Source organism: Poecilia formosa, unplaced genomic scaffold, assembly GCF_000485575.1.
Source record: "Poecilia formosa unplaced genomic scaffold, Poecilia_formosa-5.1.2 Scaffold340, whole genome shotgun sequence".
NCBI lineage: Eukaryota > Metazoa > Chordata > Actinopteri > Cyprinodontiformes > Poeciliidae > Poecilia > Poecilia formosa.
In genome coordinates, this window is record NW_006800279.1 from 470120 (window position 1) to 494499 (window position 24380).

The following is a 24380-nucleotide window of genomic DNA, read 5'->3' on the forward strand; positions in this document are numbered from 1 at the left end:
AATACCAAGTGACTACAACATTAGGAAAAAGGAGCATGAGAAACTGGCGAAATACCAGGGCCTCAGAGAGGAACTGGAGAAGGCCTGGAAGGTGAAGACCACAGTGGTGCCTGTAGTCATTGGGGCCCTCAGGGCAGTCACTGAACAGGGGTAGTGGCTCAAACAGAACCCAGGAACAACATCAGACATCTCAGTCCAGAAATGTGAAGTTCTAGGCACAGCCAAGATACTGCGCAGAACCCTCAAGCTCCCAGGCCTCTGGTAGAGGACCCGAGCTCAGAGGATGAAAGAGACCACCCACGGAGGGTGAGAGGGGAATTTTTTTTTTTTTTTATATATCCAACACTGGTGCTTGAGGGCCGGATATTAACACCCCAGGCAAGAGGGTTTTCCACTCTCAAAGTCTTGGAATCATAACCACAGATAGATTGTCAAAATATGAGTGGAAAATAAACTTATAAATAAATATTATGAGTTGAATGAAATTATACTGACTCTGTCTTCTCAGCCTACATCTCCAACTACTCCCAATAAACCTTTGGCCCCACTGGACTGGGCCTCTGGGGTTACCACCAAACCAGATCCTTCTGTGGTCAGTAAACACATTCGCAAACTAGTAGAGGTCAGTTCCAGTTTTTAATAATGCCTTCAAACAAAAACAAAGATAATTGACATTGCATGATGTTACACGATGTCATATGATATTAATTACTTGTTTTCCTTTTCATAGTCTGTTTTCAGGAATTATGACCATGACCATGATGGCTATATATCACAAGAAGACTTTGAGAGTATTGCAGCTAATTTCCCATTTCTGGACTCATTCTGCGTTTTGGATAAAGATCAGTGAGTGTGAAAAACAACTTTGACACATCTGTCTTCTGTCATAGCAAATCCATTTCCCTAATTTAGGAATGATTTGGTGGATTGTGGAAAACTTGTGATGATTAATCTATGGTTTACTTGTGTAAGTTTAACATCAGCATGAACTAACAGGATGTTTGCTTATGTCAATGTCAGGCTTGCAAATCATGTGGAAAAGTTGTAGTTCAGATTTGGTAAGGCCAAACCTGAACATTGGAGGTCATTAAAACACCAAGCCAAAAGTGAAGCAGGTTGGAACATCATGAACTGTGGTCAGCTGCATGATGTTCCAACAGTCAGCTGGGCCTTACAGCCCAGCTGACCGTTTATTAATGAAGGAAAATTATTGGATAAATGTACTGAGACATTCTTGATGAACAAGAGTGGATTTTCCAAAACAAAAACATAATTTTGAGAAAGGTAGCTAAAGTACTGGAATGTCCTTTTCAGATACATTTCTAAATCTATGGGAAAGCAACCGAACTGAATATTAGAGTTCATGGGGAAAAGAATCCCTTATACATTTCATAAACTTCATGAATTGCAGTAATCATGTTAGATTCTATTGATTCATGCATTTTCTTTCAGTGTAAAACAAAAATCAGATAACTCTGCATTGATCTAAAGCAGGAAAAAGAAGCAAGCAGAAAAAAAAGACTCCCTGCTCCGAAAACAATGAATATTTATCAAATAAAAAGCTGTGCACATTTGCATCACTGCCGTAAACTTTGTCCATGACTAAAAGATCTCCAGCTGAGCTGATGCTCCTGTTTCCTCCTCCTTGTCTTCCTCTGGATGTCTTCCTCAGAGACGGATTGATCAGCAAGGATGAGATGGTCGCGTATTTCCTCCGGGCCAACCCTCTGCTCCAATGTAAGATGGGACCAGGATTCATTCACAACTTTCAGGAGATGACTTATCTGAAGCCAACCTTCTGTGAACATTGTGCCGGATTTGTACGTATTTCAACAGTTGCTGGATGTGTCAGAAGTGAATTATGTTGATTGATGCCAAACATGCTGAATGTAGTAAAATATAATGTCATCTTTTACTTTGGAATTACTAAATTACAGAAAACCGGGTATATATATATATAAACAATTGACAACTTATAAAAATGCAAAAAAGGTGGAGCAGGTGAGAAGCCTGTTGAAGTGACCGGTAGATTCTCTTATAAGTCCCGATTCCAGCAGTGTTTGTTCACAGACATTGATTGCGTGAAGGGAAGTGTAAACCACCAGAGGGCATAAGCAGGACCTCTAGTGTCCAGTAGGTGGCAGACGGATTACATGCACAGGATAACACTGGAGCACTGCTCATCAATGCTTCTGTAATAAGGGCAAAAATTGTGGAGATGAAGACTGATCATCTTATTAACCCAGGTTTGAGGATGGATGGATGGAATCTATCACGTTATGAGAACAGTTTTGCATATTTGTGAGTTCTTTGGATCCTAAATTAGAGAATTTGACATTTTCTTCACAAATGACCAAAAGAAAGTCACCTCATTCTTGAGAAATGCAGCTACAAATTGTGAGTACCACACTTTTTGTAAGAAATGAGGTGTTCTTCTGGGCCCCCGGTGGCCTGTTTGTCCTAAGCAGCTTGTCAGTCCACTTGTGTTTTCTAACACCTGTTCTGGGCTCCCGACAGTTGGCATGAAACCCAGTAGACTGCTGTGACTGTTTTCTCTGTCCATTATGTAACATTTTCATCTTCTCCTTCCACATGTGCAGCTCTGGGGAATCATCAAACAGGGATACAAGTGCAAAGGTGTGTCTGCTGCTTTATTCTGAGAGTGACTTTCATGGATATAAATTCACTTGTTTGCATCTCCTCTCTCTTTTTTTGACACCACATTTATTAGCAGTAGCTATTATTATTATTATTATTATTATTATTATTATTATTATTATTATTGATGCTGCTTGAATACTGCAGGGATTATTTGAGCCAATAAATGTGTTTGCCTTGCAGACTGTGGGGTTAACTGTCATAAACAATGTCGGGAACTGCTGGTTCTGGCCTGCAGGAAGCTGATTCGCTCAGGCTCTCTAAGCAGTGGCTCTCCAGCCAGGCTGACCCACAGCTCTCTGCCCAACAGCCCAACTCTGCCCACCTGTAAAGGTTGTTTTCAGATACTGTATTTCAGATACATAAGCAATATTCTGGTGTTAACATTTGGCTGAATGTTGTCATGAGTTAGCCTTTTCACAAGAGTTACTTAATGTGAGTCTGTAGTAGTGGTACACTGATAAATCAGCCCCATTGTTCTTAATTTTGCATGATGTGTATGGCTTCACATACTCGCATGTGAAGCCAATATTATCTACTGGTCTTATCTTATCTGTGAAGGTCTAAAAATGAGCCACTGTCCTCTTTTGCTCTGCCATGAGAGAGATTTGACCTTTAGCTCCACCCAACAGGTCATGTATGCATGTTTGCAGTTGCCAATAATCACCCCTCTGCCCCACTCTGTTACCAACTCAACGACTTCCTTGCTATATTCAGCAACATTTCAGACGAAAAAAAAATCAGTATCAGAATTAATCAGCATGAAAACTGCAGTCGGTGCACTCCCAGTCCTTAGTAACAGCTTATTCAATATTAAGTTACTGAATACTGAGGTACTGGACTTTAGGTCAGTAGAAGTAGAAACACTGTGGTAAAACCATTTCTCTGTTATTTTTGTTCAGTTACTGTTCAAATTTAATGTGCAACTGGTAAATCTATTTCTCTTTGTAAAGCTGAGACATTATCTACTTTTTATCATTTGCATGATAAACATTTATTTTTCTTTCAGATGTAAAGCATCTCAAATAGTTGTTTATTGCCTTTCAATAAACATGCTTATTTCATGCAAAAGTATGTTTGTTATAGTTGCAACACCAAACACGACAAATATTATCAAGAATATTTAACAAAAAAAAAATCTATAATGGCACCAGATTCTCTAAAAGGAAAGTAAACAAAGTGCAATGTATGAAATGTAACAATGGGGAATGTAATGCAGAACTAGGACTCTTCCTTTAACCCTTTTAGGCCTGTCTCTCAAATGTCCGCCTGGCATCTTTTTAACTTGTTTTTCACTAGAAAGTAGGAAGAAAAAGTCCTATGGCCAAGTGCTTCAGCACATTTTCCCAGAATATTTAGAACTTTCAATATCTGGCATTATTTTACATTATACTTGATACTAAACCACTATTAAAACAGTTTGAAATCAAGAAAAAACAAAAAGCAAAATGAGATTTTAGAGATTTTATGCAAATAAAACACTGCATTTGAACATGAAGTACAGATTTTGCATCGCAAATTAACAATTTCAACACTATACAACATATTTACAACATCTTAAGCTGTGCAGATTTGGACAGTGTCATTGTTCATTATCAATTTAAAGATGTGTGGCAAGCTGTTGCTGTACATTGTTTTTGCCCAGAGCGTTTTATTTATTACGTTTTATGTGTTCCTTTTAGCCATCCACTGATCCTCATGGCTTGCTTTTATTTGGCAAGAACTAATTCACATATTTCCCGTTGTGTTCCCTTCTCCAGACGAAGACGATGTATTTGAGTTCCCAGCTGTTGCCCCGGTAGGTCCAGCTCCGGATCCCCAGTCCATCACCCTGATGACCGGCTCAGCTCAAAGGATATCTGTGCGCCTGCAGAGGGCCACCACCAGCCAAGCCACACAGACCGAGCCCCTGTGGTCTGATCTGAGCTGGGGGTCCGCAGACAGCGGCTCACACACGTTTCCTAAAATGAAGTACAGGACTCACAGAAAGGTGTCTAAAAGCCCGGGTGTTGCCAGATGGGAAAACCACAACAATAGACAGCAGCACGGAGTTTCCGCTCAGAACTATTTGAATTACCAGAACAAACCCGGCAGCTGTGAGGGACGGAACGGAGAAACAAACACAATGGAGGTAATGAAACTACACGTTTCAGATACTTTTATTTGTAGCAAATAAAATGAAATGAGCGTACAGGCCACACAACACTTATGCCTCATTTCTTGTTTTACAGCGACCTCTAGGGGAAGTGATACAAGAAAACACAAAATAGAAATAATCAGAAAGTAATCTATATGTATAGACAATATTAATGCACTATAATATAAGTTCCACTGGAGGTTGAGATCTGGGCTATTTATTTATTTATTTATTTATTGGTTATGGCAGCTTTTAGGTTGTTTCCATGAAAATGCATTTTGAATTTTCAAAATTAAAATTAACACACATAAACATTTTAGATGTAATATGAAGTGGTCAATTAATGCAATATTTGAGTTACACTTTTTGAATTGAATTACTGAAATAATTTAAATATTCAGATATTGAACAACACTTAATATAGCTGCTATTTTCTTATATTTTGAAGTGTCAAATGTTCTTGTTAATAGTTAGATCATTCTAAAAGCATGGTAAAGTATGTAACTGAACCGATGAGCTTAGACTGTCTTGCGGCCGAACAGAAGTATAGAAATCAGTTGCAGGTGTGAACCATTGTTCCATCTGCATTACAAACCACCATCCAGCATAACTGTCAGCTTTGGCTGCAGAGATGTTTTTGTTTTCATTAAAATACATGCGAGTTACTGTTTGTTTAATCTACATCAAGTATTCCAGTTGTTGTTCGCCATTGTGTGTTAAATTTGTTAAATAAGCGCTGCTGTTTCTCTGCATTGGAAAACAATGTGCAATAACAAAGCCTTGGTGTTATGCACTTAAAGGCAGCTCTCAGACCGCAGACTCAGAGTACAGCTGGTAGACCTACATGTATAACGGTGCAGATGAACTGCATAATGGAAAATATGAATGGCAGAAAGGGAAATAACGTTTCCTTCACCTTTGGTTTCCTTAAGGACAGCTGACTTGGCCACAGCAATGAAGGCCGGGAGCACAGGACCTCTAGGACCACTAGGACCACAGGGAGCAGGAGGTTCTTCTCACTGGGGAAGACCTTGGGATGCTTCAAGTCCCCATTCAGTGACTTGAAGTTCTCTCACCCTTTCTAGACCCTGGGGAGACATATGGCTGCTACCAGGGAGAAGCTCAGTGGATCATGAACACCTGATGTGAATCAAATCCTGAGACCAGAGAAAGTTTTAAAGGCTCCTGAAAAGATGACACGAGGATTTACAAGTGAAATGGAAGCTAAAGAAGTGTGCTTCGGACTCTGCTCAGTGGATCAGTCTTTAATTAAAACTCAAAGGTTTGGACAGAAAACACCCTAAATGAAAGGTCAAAGTTTCCTCTTGAAGAGGCTGATATCTCTGGGCACATATGTACATAATGTGTTTATACAGCGGTGCAAATAAAGGGAAACTATTATTCTTATTAATAACAATCTTGTTCTTAGATGGTTTTGAAGCTTGGTTCACTCTGTTCAGTTCAGTTCATCCCAGAACAACTCAGTTCACTCAGATTCAGAGTTAAACTTACATTTATTGTGATTATTATAAAAATCATTCAACTTCATGTTAAACTGCATGGAGGTTGTGTGTTACAAATTAATATGCCTTATTTTTATGAGCTTTTGCTCATTTGAAAATGAGCATAGCTCAGCTCACCGGACGCAGCTGAACCGCGTCGCTTTCCGGGGCACGGACCCCTTTCTCGGGGCGAACCCACCACTGCACCTGACCTACAAGAGCACAACCACATCCCCAACGTGTTACACGCATCATGTGCGTGTCACTATTGCACAAAAATACCACAAACCTAGACCACACAAATGCTGCCCATATTCACATGGTTCACAAAAACAGTGGATCCAATTGCTTTCTAAAAATATAGTAAATGATAAAGATAGAAAAGCAAAGCCTATCCCTATGATCCACGGGAGGTGGAGGATGAAATTCCCAGGTTCAAGTGTCGTCTGAGACTTTTACTTGACTCCCCTTGCGGAAGGGTTGAAAATGAACTCCACAATAAGTTTATTAATTTTTAGGTAGCTTCACTGCATAGTCATATGTAGCTAATAGAGCGACAAGCTGCCAAATAAAAGTAAACTGACCAACAACATTTAGGTTTAGGACGGACATACTCACACAGATGTGTGCTACGTACAAAATATTTTGATGCAAATACCGTTTTTTTTTTATCCACAATGTTGTTAATAGCAAAGACGGTTAGATTTTTTTTTAACCTATAAGGAATATCTCAAGGTAAAAAAAAAAAAAAAAAATTAGCATAAAAAGTAGGGGGGCCGATTTATCAGTGCCAATTTCCTTAATTTTGGGAATTTGGTGATCAGCCGATTTTTGCATTTAGCTGATCTTGTCCACCGATCTTATATAGCTTGGCAAATGTGTAAAGAATCAACCTCTGTCCTCTTTGGCTCTCTGGTGAGAAAGGTTTGACAGACAGACCGGCCCACTAAGTTTTGTCTGCACGTTTACAATTAACAGTAGTGACCCCACTGTTGCCAACTCAACAACTTTCTTGCTCTATTGAGCAACACTTTTGACAAAAAAAAATTGGTATTGGCCAAAACCGGAATTGGCAGGTTAAGCTTTTTAAAAGATCGGTAATTGACGAATGGCCAGAAAACTGCAATAGCACCTCTAATAAAATGGTAAGCCTAAAATACAAACTTCTGACAGTTTCTTAAAGCCCCGATCCTGCTGGTCTTTATTTTGCTGTGAACAGACAACAGATTACTGGTGATACTTTGCAAAAGGCAGCACTCAATGGAGCTCTTCCATTAAAAGTTAACTATTGTTGCTTTTACGTTATACGAAGCCAGAAAAATATTAGACTGGAAGCACCTACTTCACATAAAAATTTAATTACAAAGATTACATGTGTCCAATTCATTTTTCTGAGGTGTCTGAAGTATAGGTGAAATTTGCAGTGATGCACAATTGTTTTGTGAAGGTGTACATACACACCTCCTGGTGCTCTTCCTGATTTTACTTATTAAGATTTGTTTGGGCTCTGGTGGCCTTTTACTGAACAGTAGGCAAAAAAGAAATGGGCCGAAGAGAGAAGTGGAAGACATGCCGCAAATGGTCCAAGACTCGTAATCAATCCCAGTACAACCATGTTGAGGACCACGGCCTCAACATGGTGCATGCTCTCCACTAACTGAGCCACCCAGTGTCCCTCCTCTTCCTTTTTGCCAGGTTGCTACATGTGAGAGCTTTAAGAGTATTAGATACGCTGGTGATATGAATCATCATTCTGACAGTAAATTGCAAAGTGAAAATAAAACTGTGGCCGGAAAATATTCAAATAAGTGTTCTGCACAGCTCTCTTTTGGTTTCTTGTGTGTGTGTGTGTGTGTGTGTGGGGGGGGGGTGTGTGTGTGTGTGTGTGTGTGTGTGTGCGTGTGTGTGTGTGTGTGGGTGTGTGTGTGTGTACAAGGTTTTTATATCCTTATAGGAACCTATTTCTGTCTACAATGTGGGGTTATGGGGACCTTGTGGGGACATTTTCTTGGTCCCCATGAGGGAAACTCATGGGGAGCAAGTGCTTAGGTATGTGATGGTTAGGGTTATTATTATGATAAGGGTTAGGCTGTTGAAATTAATGGAAGTCAATGTGAAGTCACCACAAGTGATGAAAACACGACTGTGTATGTATATGCATGTGTGTGTGTGTGTGTGTGTGTGTAGGTATGCGTGAACTTGCGGGGGTGTGTGTACTTACCTGTGGGTAGGTGTGCAATACTTGTTTCCTTATTCATGCATTAAATACCTACAAACCTTGTGGTGCCTGTCACTTCAGGTTTGCTCTGTTTCCGTGACCATAAAAAGAGTCTGGAACAAGTTCACCTGTAATATGATAAACACTGAAACCACCCACAGCAGCTTATCCACACACTGAAACTTCTTCAGAAGACATCCCAGAGAGAGGCTCTACGTATCGAGTTTACAGATAAGATCTACACATTTATTTTTATTTATTTTTGTTTTCTTCCTTCCTTTTTATTTGGAAAGAGTTTTGACAGAAGGTTTTCCACACAAATGGGAACTAATTGGCTCATTATTTGGAGCGTTGCGATCACTTTATTTCAGGTAAGACTTCCTCTTTTAATAATTTCTGTTGTATCAAATATTTGTTTAATAAAATGAAAATCTTTTTAAGCCATTTTCCCTCATTTACTCACCTTGTCAGAATGGTTGTTTTTTTCTTAAGTATGTTTTCATATTTTTTCTCTTTATTTCCTTCTTGCATCAAATAGTAATTTATGTTGTAAAAAGATCTATTTGTTGTAGTTTAATTTAAAATAACATACTATGAAATCATCACACATGGTGATGATTTGCTGTGAACCAGCTGCTTCTATTGAAGTTCATGGTAGATCCACAGTAAACTTACTATGCTGTTGACTAACCGTTAATAAAATATTTTTTTCAACTGTATAATCATGTTAGAAGGGTGATACTGTGTTTCTCAAATGAAAATAACTTATTTATTTTAAATTAACTTAGTTATGAGAAAATTTATTCACATGAAGAAAAGGGAGGCATTTCCTTTTAACTCATTTAAAGGTAATAGTTTGCCATTACTACTTGTCTTTGGCGTTTTAATGAATGCTACCGTTTTGACTTTTGATACCCAGGAATAAAACATTTCTTCCTGCCAAAACAGTAGTTTCTATATTTTCGTCTTTGTGTTTTTTTTTTCTGCTTTTACTGTTTACATGTTTTCTAAAGACAATTTCAAAACTTTCATTGATTTAACATTATTTCATTCACTGCCAAATATGTTCAGATTTCAGTTACTGAGGCTCCGCAGCAACAAACAACTTGATGTTGTGTTTCGTTCTTCTCATCCAGGTCTCCACAGCCGCGACTGTAGAAGAGTCATCATGTGTGCCTGGTTTTGAGTCCAAGTTGTTGATATTGAATGTGACCAAAAAGCACCTGACACATGGCACACTACTGGGCAAAGGTGAGAACATTTCATCAAGTCATCTGCTCACTCACTCTTTCATACTCACATTCTCAAAATGTTTTATATGCTTTATTTTAAATTAGCTCAGACCCTATTATGAGCAGGCAATCATTAGGAAAGCCATAGATCTCACGTCAGATTTTATTTTGGACTCATGCTTCAACGCTTCCTCCATCAGGGTAAAACATGTTCCCAAACTTGTTTTTCAGGTTTTGCTTCAGGGTTCAGGATGTTAGCTGCCATAGCCCCAAGCAACAGGCATCTGAGAATGTACATATAAACTGTACATGTGTACTAACAAATAACAGACAGTTATTTCTCGAATTATCACTTAGCCATTTATTTGTTTGCTTACACTTTTTCTCCAAAATGAAAAGACGTGTACTCTACTATACCTGGTATAGTACAGTGCGTTTATGATAGATGGCATTTCGCAATCTTTTTAATGAAATCGTTTTTCGTTCAAACGATTAAGCAGACAAGTTGTTGTTGTTGTCTATCTGGTTGGTATAGAAGAAGTGTGAGGGGAGGTTGCTTTTCACATTCTTTCAGAGCTACTTTAGTTGGAAATACTTTGATCATTCCTGTTCCGGCACATTGTTGTCTCAGACTCTGCAGTACCTTTTTACGTGCATGATTGTAATTTCCGATGTTCAGTTTCTGTGGTCTGTACTTCACTTCCGTCATACTATTTCAACAAGTTTTAAAAGGAGAGCATCAGTTAAAATAAAATGTATTTTTTTCCACTTTAAAATGTGTTCCTTTTTAAACAAGACCAAGTAAAATTTTATGGTCTGTTAGAACTTTAAAGTTTCACTTGTGTTTCTGGTTTCGTACATTTCCTTATTATTTACTTTGGTCTTAGTTCATCCCTTAGTTTATTTCTTCAGGAATCTCTTTGTATTTTATCTCCTCAGCTTGTCTCAGAGTGTGTGTGTGTGTGTGTGTGTGTATATATATATATATATATATATATATATATATGATAGGACAGTAGCGGCAGGTTGATTCCAAAAGGAACAGGATGTTTGTGTCATGGTTGCCGTACTCCCTGGTAGCAAGCTCACAATGAGACGGTTTTTGCCACCTGGATGATGGTGCAGAACTGCAGGGGAATCATATTGATGACTAAAAACAGACTGACATATCACCTTTTATGTCACATGATACTTTAGACTATCAAGACTTACTCGGGTATAAAGTTGTGATGTGCTCAGGAGCTGCAGAAACCACTCAGTCTGAATATATACCGTTCTACTTCCTTGTCGGATTCTCTTTCACAGTCACACCTGTGTTCTGCTTTATCTGTTTCTCATCTGAGTATTTTCTTTTTATTGCTTTATTTAACTTTCTGTTACAACCACCATCAGACTTCTACATTCCTGTCTGCGATTTTGACTTTTCCCATTCACTTCATGGGAATATTGGTGCATGAATTCAGCATGAATTTAGTGAATGGCTGGAAAGTTTTCAGAAACCTTCCAGCTTATGTGATAAATACCAACATTAACTTAACATCAATGTGTATTTTAATCCCTTTATCAATTAATACTATGATGTTTTTATCATTTATTTTTATTTTAATCCTGACAATTTCCTAACACACATAATTTTCAGTTCCCAGTTAGTAGCAGTTTCTAATGTACATGTTTAACATTTTGTTATTTTCTTGATTTCCAGTTGGCTTCACTGACTGTACAGGCCGCACAAGATTCCTGTTCAGCTCTGATGACAGCCGTTTTCTGGTCCGTTCAGATGGGATGTTAACGGTGAGAACAGAGGCAGAACCCAGACAATATATAATCATCTAGAGGCCTTAAAATAACTGGATGATTTTAACTGGAATGATTTTGATCCTATCTGTAGTTCCATCACTCCATCCCAAGAGTCCCAAGAGACTTTAGTTGGTCTAATCAGCTGTCGTTGATTAGACAGCTGATTTGTCCTAAGTAGAACGACAGCGTGCCCTGGTTCCTGTAACACTGAGGGGTGTAAAAACAGTGTTTCATTTTGAAATATTTTGAATTGTTTCTGTACAGTTAGTTTTGGGAACCCAGAAAATTTGTACTAACAGGACACTGAGCTAATGACTGTGGTTCTTGGCCTAATCCAGGTAAAGAGACGGGTCATTCTTCATGAGGGGCACCAACGCTTCTCTATCCACTCCCTGAATGCACAAGGTCAGCAGCTGACTCTTCCTGTCATGGTTTTGTACCAACGGATTCACCACAGGAACAATGAACCACTCAGTCACACTGAAATGAGTTCCACCAATAACACACAGGTAGGTTTAGAGATTCTTTACGTAGTTCAGTTCCCTCAGGTTAAAATGAAACAATTCATGTTCATAGTTCAAAGCTCAAAGCTTGAACATAAACTAATGATTCTTCATCCATCATTTTATCTCAACTAAAGTCTGAACATGTCAATTGTCGTCATGCAGCATTTTCACCTAAAAAATAATTTAGGTGAAAATGAATTTTAATAGGAGGAGTTTCTCATAACTTAGAAGATGATGTAAAAATAATGTTTGTTTTAGCCACATAAATGATCATGCTCAGCAGCAAATTAATATATCGACAATTACAGCTTAGAGTAGCTCATTGATACATTAATGCAGTTGCCATGTAGCCTGATGTAAAAACATTTCGCTAGACACTGTCAAACATTTATAAGCTTTAATTATTGTTATCAAACGTTATCAAACATGCCGTTTTAACTCCAAAAAACTCAGAAATATTTCGGGCCAACCATGAGAATCAACTCATTTAAAGTTAAAGCTCATTTCACACAAATACAAAGATGCTAGATAAATGTTTGGCTGTTGAACTGGACCGTTCATGTTGCTATCAAGCTTTTTGTATTAGCAGCTCCACAAATCTTTCAGCTAAATATTACATTAAGACGCATGAAAAGAAACCTTTATCTTGTTTTTTTTTCCTATTCTTCCTCTTTCTTTTCTCTCTCCCTGAAGGATAAATCCTTTTTTGACATTGTTTTTCTAACTTATCTTCCACCAGAGCTTTGGAGGCTTGGGTGTACAATGCTTGGCAGCTCATATTACCGCTAAATTGTGACTTACCGCGGCCACCAGGGGTACCCAAGAGCAATTTATTTTTTTTATTTTTCTCTTTGTCCATACAAGAATGAATTCTACATACATTATCAATTATATATTATTGTAGAAAAAATTCCCAACTTTATAATTGTGTGTCTTTGTTAATATATTAACAGAAACACACAATTATAAAGTTAGGATTTTATAAAAGTCATTACAAATAAAAAAAAGTCACTTCCACTTTGAGTTTGATTATGCCTTGGGCCGACCCTGAGAATCATGACAGAAAAATTTATGAATAATCATTAGTTATTAATAATAACTAATATTATTTAATGTAATATTAGTCAGGGCTGTTGTAAAATAATATTTTAGTAATTGAGTACTCTGTAGATTGTTTGTGATTAATCGAGGAATCAGATCTCTCTTTGTCTCTCTCTCTCTCTCTCGCTCTGTCTCTATCTCTCTCTTGTTTGCTCCGAAATGGTGATGACAGCAGAAAAGCTGTCGTACTCCAAGAATCGCGCCACACAATTTAACAATGCTTATTTGTCCCCCAAAACCTGATAAAACGCTGGAAAATTCAACATCATGCTGCTAGCACTTCAAAACAACTCATAGACGAAAGTCAGGTCACAAATAATGACCTGGGTGGAACACGGTGCGCTAAATAATGAAGCATAATTTAGCAACGCTTCGAGGCAGATAAATTTTCCTTGAGGAATTTTAATAATCAAGGTACTCAAATCATTCAAGGAATCGTTACAGCCCTAACATTAGTTTTAATTTGTACCCACATAGGCAGCCAGATTTTTTTATTCTGTTCCTTCCAAGAGATTTGCTTGTTTTTCTGTTTATTGAATAGAACACATTTATAAAATGATTTGTTATGGCCATGAGCCTCTGTTTATGAGTGTCTTTTGATGTGGCCTTTTTAAAGTAGTAAATGTTTGGGTTTAATATTCATCTATGTTTTGCTGTTTGGGATAGTGCTATCATCCATGCTATCATCCATCTCATAAACATTTGTAAATGTTACAAATGTTTATGATTTGCTGCTGTCACTATGTGGACAAACACGTAGTGACAACAGACAATCAGCTGCATTCTGTCATTGACTTTACAGTAACTCCTCGTATGAGCATGCATGTAGTGACAGTGGAGAGGAAAACCTCTCCTTTAAATAGAATACAGAGAAATCCTGGAGGACAATTTGCTTCCATCTGCTAGAGAACTACGACTTTGGAGAGCATTTATCTTTCCAGCAAGACAATGACCCAAAGCTTCCAGCTGAAGTTACACAGAAATGGTTTGAAGACAAAGTGGATGTTCTTGAGTGATCCAGTCAAAGGCCTCAGCAGAGACCGTTGGGCTGTACTTAAAAAAGGGCTTTGGCACTACCACCCTGTCACAATCAATGCTTTTGCTGCACCTGTCCACTCGACGGCACATTTAGCAGATCTTCCAAATTCCTCATCTTCAGTATGAGCCCAGCAGCATGTTCTGATAGTTTGGCTGAAAACTGGCCTTTATGAAAGGGCTAAAATTATGTCACCAACTGTGAATGTGATGAGTGGAGGCCTGTAAAGAGATGTAGAAAGTCTGATGCAACTGTGACCTTGTAAGTGGAAGTTACTGCACCTTATTTTTCATTTTCAGAACGGTCAGATTTTGAGGGTTTACCACTTGCTTTGATGTACAACATTCTTTTGATAACTTGATCTTCAATACCTCAAGACTCTGCTGAGTGACTGGAGTTTGTATGTCAGGAGGAATTTGCTCAGATACATGTCTAAAAAAGACAAAATGGTGTCTTTGATCCAAAATGGTCAACTTCCTGTTGGGTTTGGACCATGGCTTCAAGAGACTGTGAGCACCATAACTTTTATTTGGCCGTGCCTTAAGAACAAGCTGGTAAAGTTGGAACCCGATAGACTCAAATCCCTAGGAGGAGTTTGATCAAATGTGGAGGCTCTAATTTATGGTGACAATGTGGTCAAAATCGGAACTTCAATCCAAAATGGTCGACTTTCTGTTTGGTGCAGAGCATGGCTGCAAGAGACTTTTCTGTAGGTCTTGGAGAGTTCTAGAAGAGGACCAAATTGTATGTCTCCACAAAAAAGGTTGATGAGGAGGGTGTTTTGAAAGTTGCAGAGTGGTGCAGTTGAGCTGTTTCCGTTACAGTTTTTGTGACTATGNTTTTTCATTTTCAGAACGGTCAGATTTTGAGGGTTTACCACTTGCTTTGATGTACAACATTCTTTTGATAACTTGATCTTCAATACCTCAAGACTGCTGAGTGACTGGAGTTTGTATGTCAGAAGAAGTTTGCTCAGATACATGTCTAAAAAAGACAAAATGGTGGCTTTGATCCAAAATGGCCAACTTCCTGTTGGGTTTGGACCATGACTTCAAGAGACTTTTATTTGGCCGTGCCTTAAGAACAAGCTGGTAAAGTTGGAACCCGATAGACTGAAATCCCTAGGAGGAGTTTGATCAAATGTGGAGGCTCTAATTTATGGCGACAATGTGGTCAAAATCGGAACTTCAATCCAAAATGGTCTACTTTCTGTTTGGTGCAGAGCATGGCTGCAGGAGACTTTTCTGTAGGTCTTGGGGAGTTCTAGAAGAGGACCAAATTGTATGCCTCTGCAAAAAAGGTTGATGAGGAGGGTGTTTTGAAAGTTGCAGAGTGGTGCAGTTGAGCCGTTTCTGTTACGATTTTTGTGACAATGTTAAAATGCATAAATTTTATGCAGGCCTAATGCGACCACCAAATCTGGTAAGTTTTCAGATATGTTTAGGCCTCCAAAAAGCCAATTAATTTAACTGAAACATAATGAAAAACAGGGATTAAAATAGGCCATCACAGCACATGGCTGGTCAGACCTAAATGTAAAACATCCAAGGAAGTGAATACGTTTTATGGGCTCTGTACTTGTATAACCCTCACTCTACCAAGGAGCTGTGTTGTGTTGAACAAATGCTTTTAATGCAGAGATGTTTTTCTGTGAAACACTGCCGCCTTGTGGCTGTATTTAACATTATCTGTTTCCATACTTTTTTTTTGTACCGTCAACATGTCCCACATTTCTTTTTATGACTGATTCATTTGAACTTTTGGCTCAGAGGAAATTTAAATTAAGAGCTTCCTGTCAGACTGCAATTTTATTATATTAAATTTGAAGTCAGGATGCATTTGTTTTTCTGGAAGCCATTTAGTTTCAGTTGTTTTCTGATTAAAATATATTTGATTCTTAGGATGTTCCACAGGTTCCCATCCTGCATTTCCCGAAATCTAATCCAGGGCTGAAGAGGAGAAAGAGAGACTGGGTTATCCCTCCTATGAATGTTGCTGAGAATCACAGAGGACCTTTTCCCCAGTTTGTTGTTCAGGTAAGAGAAATTAAAATTAATAGGCTTGTGTATGTATGAATGATGCTAGAACAATGACATTCAGTGTAATTTTATTTGCTCTTTCAATTATACCTTGTATTTTAAGACGTATTCCTCTTCTATTTTTTGGTCTTTGCTTAAACGTGTCTCAATATAACCTTGGTCTGTGTTGTCCAGATTCGCTCTGATGGTGATAAAACGAAGAAGATCCTTTACAGCATCACTGGTCCTGGAGCTGATGAGCCTCCTGTTGGACTTTTTACCATGGACAGAGACACTGGTTATCTGTATTTAACACAGGGACTGGACAGAGAGAAACAGGACAAATACACGGTCAGTGTTTTCTCTTGTAGCTTTAAGCCTGATGCTTTTCTGTTCGCTGTTTGTTAAAGATGAAAGACTAAAGAAAGTCAAAAAAACAATTTTCTGAAACAATTCTCAAGTTTACAAGAAAATACTCAAATAAAAACTGTCATCTCTGATTTAATACACTGAATATGGTCTATAAAATCAGAAAGATAAAATATAAATTTTCTTGCAACATAAAATCAAAGAGACCATATTATTCCAATATGTTAAAATTATCATTCTTACAGCTTAAAGCCCATGCTGCGACAGCGGGAAGTACTACAAGTGCAGAGGAACCTATGGATATTATAATCAATGTAATTGACCAGAATGACAACAAACCTGTTTTCAAACAGTCTACCTATAAGGGAGAAGTTCCAGAGGCCTCCAAAAAAGGTAAAGTCCCAGGATTCAGATAATGAACATGCAAAAAGCAAAACCTTTTGCAAATTGTAAGTATGCTTGGAACTTTTGGCAGGACCCTTTGAACAATTATTACACTATGTAAAAATTGGTGTATATATATTATGCAAAAATTATTTTTTATACTTCCATTTGGGTCTGTTTCTAAAAACAGTCCAAGTGCTTAAAAAAAAACCCCACACGGACGTTTTTTGGGAATAAGTTAATGTTTTTTTGGTGTCTGGAGAACGAGCAATTTCAAAAACCTCCCAAACCGTCTGGCTGGGGTTGTCCTGCAACCCCAGCTAGACCCAGCCCCATCATCTGGCAACCCAAGCTTATCTGCAACACATTTGATCAGCTGGATTTACTGCTGTATATGCTGTACAATGGCTGCTTGGAAAGATGAGTGTTTTGTTGTTGACTGATCATCCAGAAACTACATGCTGCATTCTTTGTGGTTGATCTGAAGGCTCTTCTGCTTCTCAAAGATGCACAATTATATAATTGCACATCTCTTTGCAGACATTTTCATGGACGAATAAACCATGATTTGTGGGGCGTGGCCAGAAGCAGCTTATTTGGATTTAAACTGACAAGAGACCCTAAAACAGCTCATTCTGAAAACAGACGAAAATCTTATCCAAGAAGGATTTTGTGTTTTAAAGACAACTGTAATGATTATGTGTTGCATAGCTCATAGACCTAACCCATTCAAGCAAACATAATAGGTAACCTTTAAACACCAGAATACTTTAATTTGGTTGATCTTCTAGTCAGCGACGCCTGCAGGATATTATCGGAGGGTGCGCACAACACTGTCACCTGAGCGTTCTAGATGAACACAACCACATCTCCAACGCTCATCATGTGCGTGTCGCACAAACCTAAACAACACAAATTCAGGCCACATGTGCAGAATGCGTATGGCCCACAAAACTGTGGATCTAATCCACTTTCTTTCTTTTTCTTTTTTTAAATTATTTATACTTAAAGTCAGGAAAGAGCGTCAAGCCGCCAAATAAACAAAAGTAAACTGACCACTAACATTTAGGACGGACATGTGACCATCCCCACAGTCTTGCAGAGATGTGAACTATGTCCAAGATGTTTTGTCACAAAATAAGTTTTTTTTCTCCACAATCTTGTTTATAGTAAAGGGGCTTAGATAATAAAAAATCCAGTAACTAATTCAAAGTGCACACAGTGTGTACAGCTGCAGGACTTTATAAAATAGCAATCATCTACAAAGAGAACACTTGGGTGCCTCTAATCTTTTAAGTGTATGGATTTAGGGTCATGATTTCTTTATCAATTAGACATAAGCAGGGATGAAAGTAAGCTGGTATGGTCCGGTTTCTGAATTGTCCATGCTGTGAGCGGAGCCTCTACTCCTCCAGTCTCTCTTTCTCTCTCTCTCTGTCTCCCTTTCTCTCTTTCTCTCTCTCTCTCTGTAGTAGAGCTCGTAGTTTTTGTAAGCAGCCTTCAAACCATTCTCAGCTATAACATCTTTCTGCTTGTTACAAAATGTCCCAATTAAAAGCAAATGGAAAGTGTCTAGTTGTGTTTCGTGTTATTTTGCTCAATTAAATCAGCACGGCACACCTTGAAAACAACTGCTTATTAACTTATGACCGAGATTTCACTCATATTAAACAATGGCACATGGAACGCGTGTCTTCCTCTTAAAGACGGTAATTGCTGATCAGATTGGTGTGTTTGATTTAAGCATTGGGGAATTTTACACAGGTGGTCCACAGATATAAAAGAACGCCGCTTGCATTATTTTATATATGAGAATATATACAATAAACCGCTTAGCATTCATAGACTTCATAATAACACCGTGGGAATTTTTAATTCAAGCAAAATCAAAACCTGATGAAAGTGCAGAGAACAAATACTAATTTGTTCAAAAGAAAAGAGTAATGTTGTTTTTATATATTTTTTTAAAAACTGCACTTAAATACAAGTCAAGTTACTAATATTCAAAGTAACAAACACCTCATTGCAATTTTACTTTAGTTACTTTGTTATGAGCAAACGTTCTGCTCATCACAAAGGAAATGAGAACATATTGGCCTCAAACTGTTTTTATTTTAAAGGACCACATATATAAATAAAAAAGCAACACAAAATATTATGTGTATTTTTAATGGGACATTAATTTCCATTATTATATCTAATAGTTTTAAATGACCGACTCCAAACTAATCACCTGATTTTCTGTTTTAAAATTTAGTCAATACAAAATATAATCACAAGAACCTGATAAAAATGACATTTACATTTGCTGTTAAAATATTCAAGTTTACTATGTGTGGTAAAGCTGCTGCCTTTCTCACACTTACAGTTAAATTGATGCCTTAAGTACAGCGAGGGGTTTTCTTTTTCTCAGACTTTAACTTGAACTAAACTTAATAGGTTTTTCTTGCTCCTCTGTCTTCCCGTTGATGCCACACCATGAGATCTTAATACAAACCCAGCTGAAAGATCAATGCTGGTTTTTCTGGTGTTTTTATATTTTATCTTTACTCATGAATGGATATAATTTCAAATGTATTAGTAACTTTATTTAAAACAAATTCAAGGAAAAGTAAAAGTTCAGGGTTTGAAAACAACTTAAGGAAAATATTAGACAAATTGTAATTACAGCAATAAATTCAAATGTAACTAATTACTTTCCACCCCGTAAGGCAGAACCAAAATATGTATTTTTCCATATTGTGAAGTGCTTCTACTTCTGTGTTATCCATACAGGTAGTACAACCCTGGTAACAAATAAATATACTAAGCATGCTAAATCTTAGCGTACTTGAAGCCAGACTAATCATCAGTATACTTCAAGTTAGATGAAGATTAGTTAACTTGAAGTACGTTATTTTGGAACAACTAATTTTGTGCTTGGTGAATTTTAATAGTAATTAAATTGTAGAAAATCACAATTTAAAGTGTACTAAGTGTATTATCACATGCTTTTTTGGAACAACTAAAGTTATACTTTGTATGCTTTATATAGCTTTTTATGTCATATAAACATGCTTGATATCTTAAGTGTACTATTTTTGTGATTGAATTACATTTAAAATATATTTAAAATATATTTAAAATATGAGCATTATACACTTATATATTAGTAGTGTGTTCTCAGTATGCTCCAATTACACTTTTGGTTTTAGTTATTTAATTTCTTATTCTTCTTTGCCACTTTGTACATTACATGCTTTATGCAAACATATCAGACTACCAGAACACAGAAGGATGAATTACAACACAGTTTTCAGGCGAAACACATTACTTTGTGTATTCAATATATTCACATTTTTCAAGAGTACATTGAAAATATACAATCAGAGAATTGTACAAACTGTCAAAATATTAAAAGTTTACAGAAAATATGCAGAAAATATGAAAATTAGCACAGTAAAAAAATAGAAACACTTCAGAGGAAATGTGAAAAATACTTAACCAAGGACAGAGTATTATAATTCAATGTCATGGTATTCCAGAATTACTCCAGACAAACTGACATTTCTCCTTCCTAAGAACAGTGAGGATCAACGACAGAACATTCCCATTCACTACACTTTACAGAAACCGACAAAAAAGAACAATAGAGCAATTAAACAGAGAAAGCATTTGTATTTTAAAGAGTAGAGAGAAACGGCAAAGATAAGAGTATGACTTACAATTTTAGGATGTTGTGAACTCGCTATGTCTGTGACATCATCAGAATTGATGCTGATGTTTGGGACCAGATGCCTGGAGTGAAGAAACATTTCTGGGTGTCTTCTTTGTATTTGTCATAAGTAGAAAAAGTAGCTAGCAATATAGAATCAGTTGTGTGGTTTAAGTATGGACTTATCCATCCATACATTATCTGATCACCACCAGCCCCCCCTCACCATCTTGCTGATCCTTGCAGGGTGGTGAGGGGGGCTGGTGGTGCCCATCTCCAGCAGTCATCAGATAAGAGGCAGCGTTCTTAGTTCAGCTTACCTTCACTGTTAAATCTTAATAGTTGCTTCTCTGACTGTTATTCGTTTCATCTTGATTAGATTTTGAGATGATTCAAGTTGAGGCCACAGATGCTGATCAGCCAAATACTGACAACTCTGATATCAGGTACCGTATAATGAGTCAGAAGCCAGAGCAGCCCAGTCCCAACATGTTTACCATCAACCCAACAACTGGAGTCATCAGAGTCAACGAAGCTGGGCTGGACCGAGAGGTGAGAATTCTGACAGTTTTCACCCATCTGACTAAAATCAGAATTAGGCTACAATTAACGTGTATTTTTCTTATGAAATGCAAAGATTTGGGAAGATGATATAGAGTTTCAAAAGCAGAAATCATTGTCAAATTTCGTATATACCATTTTAGTCAAATAAACTCTTTGACTGATGTTTGAAACTTAAAATTAAGATTAAATTCTCAATGTTCTAATGATACTGTTTTGATTAATTGATTAGGTGTAGATGTTTGGTGTCCTTTGCCACTAATGGAATATTGTACATGCTCTTTGTGAATCATTTTCACTTTTTCTCCTTTGAAGATGCAACAGATTGAGTATTCTTGATTAAATGTTACTGGTTGAATTAAACTGAATTTGGAAATTGTGAAGGGCTTAGGAGCATTAAGGAATATAACTGAGAAACGCTGGATTATGCCAATAGGCTTTATGGTTGAAATAATGCAAGACGTGTCCATTTAACGTTTGCACTAAACTGACCCCATCTTCTGAATGTCATCGCTGAAATTGACCTTTTATTGTTGTTCATCAATGGTATTCTGCATAGCGTCATTCTCAAATGAATGAAATAGATTTGTGGAACTCCCAGTATGAGGACAGATGTGAACTATCCAGACCAGCCAATCCATGTTCAAGACACTAAAATGAACTTTTTTTTCTCCCTATTTTAATGGCACTATACTCAATTCACTGTCGCAGACAGTTTCATAGTTCTATGTACACTGAATTCATTAGGAGCGGGCTCACTTTAAAAGTATGCGATTGGACAATTTCAAAATTGAAAGCTTTTTGCAACCAAGGTGAAATTATTGGGGGGGACAAATGGGCCTCCCTCCAATATTGGGGGAGACACGTTTTTAGGGGCGCACCGATTTATCTGCCAGCTGATTTATCAGTGCTGATTTCCTTAATTTTGGGAGATCAGTGATAGGCCGATTTTTACATGTGAAGCCGATCAAATCCGCTGATGTTATCAATCTTGGCAACGGTTTAAAAATCAACCACTGTGCTTTTCTTTTCTCCCTTGAGAGAGGTTTTGACTGACAAACTGGCCAATCTGAACATGTCTGCACATTGACAGTTAACAGCAGTCACCCCATTGTTGTCAGTTCAGCAACTTTCTTGATATATTGAGCAACATTTCAGACAATAAAATGGTATCAGCCAAAATCGGAATCAGTAAATTAGGCTTTTTAAAAGATCGTTAATCGGCGATCAGCCAGAAAACTGCAATTGGTGCACACCAACTTTTTTCCTCCCTACCTTAATGGCATTAATCTCTTTTCAGCAAGTTAGTTTTAATAATAAATTAGATTATTAATGAAAAGTTAATGTATTTGAGTAACTCAGCTCACAAGTATAACACATTTTGTACCTGAATTATTGACTGAAGTTTTACAGACTTTGCTTCTGTTAGTGATTTTTTTGCTTACAGCTAATGAAAACATGACATTGAAGATTAGAATATCACATCAGACCAAAAAAAATCTTTCTTCATAAATGTGGGTTTAACAAAATATTTTTCATATCTGCTTAAACGTTATTTTCAAAAAGGTACTTTTAATCTGACAAAAGAGCCTCATTGGAACCCATAATCTGATTTTATTAAGGATGACTGTAATTAGGGACGTCTCAATAATGTCTCAAGACAGAGTCCGACTGTCTAGAAATAAAATCTTGCTCTTTGCAGTGACTGCCATAAAACCAAGAAAATTACAGCATCAGCTTGAAGTGGGAGCACTGCTGCCAACTTAGTGATGTTGCTCCTGTATTTTGCAACTTTTCAGACCCCTCCAGCAACGTTTTTTCTAAAAGAGTGACCAGCAACAAATATGGCAACTTTCTCTAGTTTATCGGGGACTGCATAATCCTGACAAAATGGGGCGGAAAAAATAACAAAACTGCAGTGAGAGCTGCTCTGCTCTCCTCCCACCTCAGAAACACTGTCAGAATGTCGATCTAACAGCAGGCTCAGCAAGCAGTAGAGCAAAGAAACACACTCCATTCCTTTTGCACATTTCAATGGAAAGCTGCCAGAAATCCTGCTCTGAATTACAGTTATAACAAATGGAAAAAATGCATGTCCCATAGACATTTAAGCACAGAGTGACTTGATTTCTATTTGACTAATTGGTTTAACTAAATCATGCTCTATCCAGACTATTTCACAATTCAATGTTGTCAGGCATTTAAGAATAGATCATTCAACAAATCCTTGCGAAAAACCTCAAGAAACAAAAAGTTACAATATTATTCCTAAACATTATGACTTACCATGCTGATATTTATGCCTTATAATTAACTGAAGTTAATATGAAAAGTTGAGGCATTTCTTAAAAGTACAAAAACAGCAGTCTTTATTAATGACTCAGTTCTTCATTTGAAATATTAGTTTTTCAGGAAATGCACTTTAGCAGAGCGTAAGGCTATTGTATTGTCCATCATTTCCCCACCCTCCTGCAGTGTCCTGTATCAGACTCTAAGAATCACCTCTGGATACCATGCTCTCTGCTTTAAGCTACAAATACATATCTGTTGCAGATCTAATTTATAAATTGGCATGATTTCAATAAATCTTTTTTATGTCATGTCATTTCTCTACTTGAAATCTTCTGATACGTTTCTCAGAATGAGCTTTGTACTGTTTGTTGGAGCCTAAATACTTTCTAAACTAAGTTTTTCTTAAAGGCATCTAAGCTCTGCAAGTGATAAATGAGAACTGAAGTAGTGTTGAATATTTTAGGAAGATGATTTTCTACAGTTCAGTGACAGCAAACTGAAAGTGTCCTGTTTAATTAAAGTCAACATTCATTCAACAGAAAGTCCCTGAGTATGAACTGGAAGTACAGGCAGCTGACATGAAGGGAGAAGGTTTGACTACATTAACCAAAGTGATGATCAAAGTGACGGACATCAACGATCACGCTCCGGTCTTTACAAAGTCGGAAGTAAGTAGAACACAACTTAAAAAAAAAAACAAACAAAAAAAAAACAAAACGTTTTGTTAATGGATGGCTTTGTTTGAAAGTCTCTATATATAAATTAGTTGTACTTAAAACTTGAAGTTTTTTTAAAGAAGAGAACCACTTTATAGATATAAAGTTTTTCATATTTTTAAAAATATTTTCTATGTTTTATGCTTGTTTTGTCCAAAC

At 37.3% G+C, this 24380-nt stretch overlaps 2 protein-coding genes across 8 annotated transcripts in view; both read left to right on the forward strand.

Moving 5' to 3' along the window:
- rasgrp3 (RAS guanyl releasing protein 3 (calcium and DAG-regulated)) overlaps positions 1-6212 on the forward strand; it is a 23871-nt gene extending 17659 nt beyond the window's left edge. For 3 of the 6 annotated variants that reach the window (XM_007573923.2, XM_007573924.2, XM_007573922.2), the window contains exons 11-17: positions 509-622; positions 731-846; positions 1673-1820; positions 2601-2637; positions 2842-2991; positions 4419-4789; positions 5881-6212. In XM_007573923.2, coding sequence (XP_007573985.1) covers positions 509-622; positions 731-846; positions 1673-1820; positions 2601-2637; positions 2842-2991; positions 4419-4789; positions 5881-5931 — 987 coding nt within the window. In that variant the 3' untranslated portion in view covers positions 5932-6212. Of the gene's footprint in view, positions 1-508; positions 623-730; positions 847-1672; positions 1821-2600; positions 2638-2841; positions 2992-4418; positions 4790-5727 lie in introns of all 6 variants that reach the window. The other 3 variants (XR_001658898.1, XM_016661713.1, XM_016661712.1) reach the window with 3 other exon arrangements.
- A 2397-nt stretch (positions 6213-8609) lies between these two features.
- Positions 8610-24380, forward strand: part of LOC103153121 (B-cadherin-like) — a 24121-nt gene continuing 8350 nt past the window's right edge. The window contains exons 1-9 of one of the 2 annotated variants that reach the window (XM_007573929.2): positions 8610-8886; positions 9652-9766; positions 11450-11538; positions 11883-12053; positions 16089-16223; positions 16401-16556; positions 16820-16967; positions 21032-21204; positions 24045-24173. In XM_007573929.2, the coding sequence (XP_007573991.1) occupies positions 8836-8886; positions 9652-9766; positions 11450-11538; positions 11883-12053; positions 16089-16223; positions 16401-16556; positions 16820-16967; positions 21032-21204; positions 24045-24173 (1167 nt within the window). In that variant the 5' untranslated portion in view covers positions 8610-8835. The remainder of the gene's footprint in view (positions 8887-9651; positions 9767-11449; positions 11539-11882; positions 12054-16088; positions 16224-16400; positions 16557-16819; positions 16968-21031; positions 21205-24044; positions 24174-24380) is intronic. The other variant, XM_007573930.2, reaches the window with a different exon arrangement.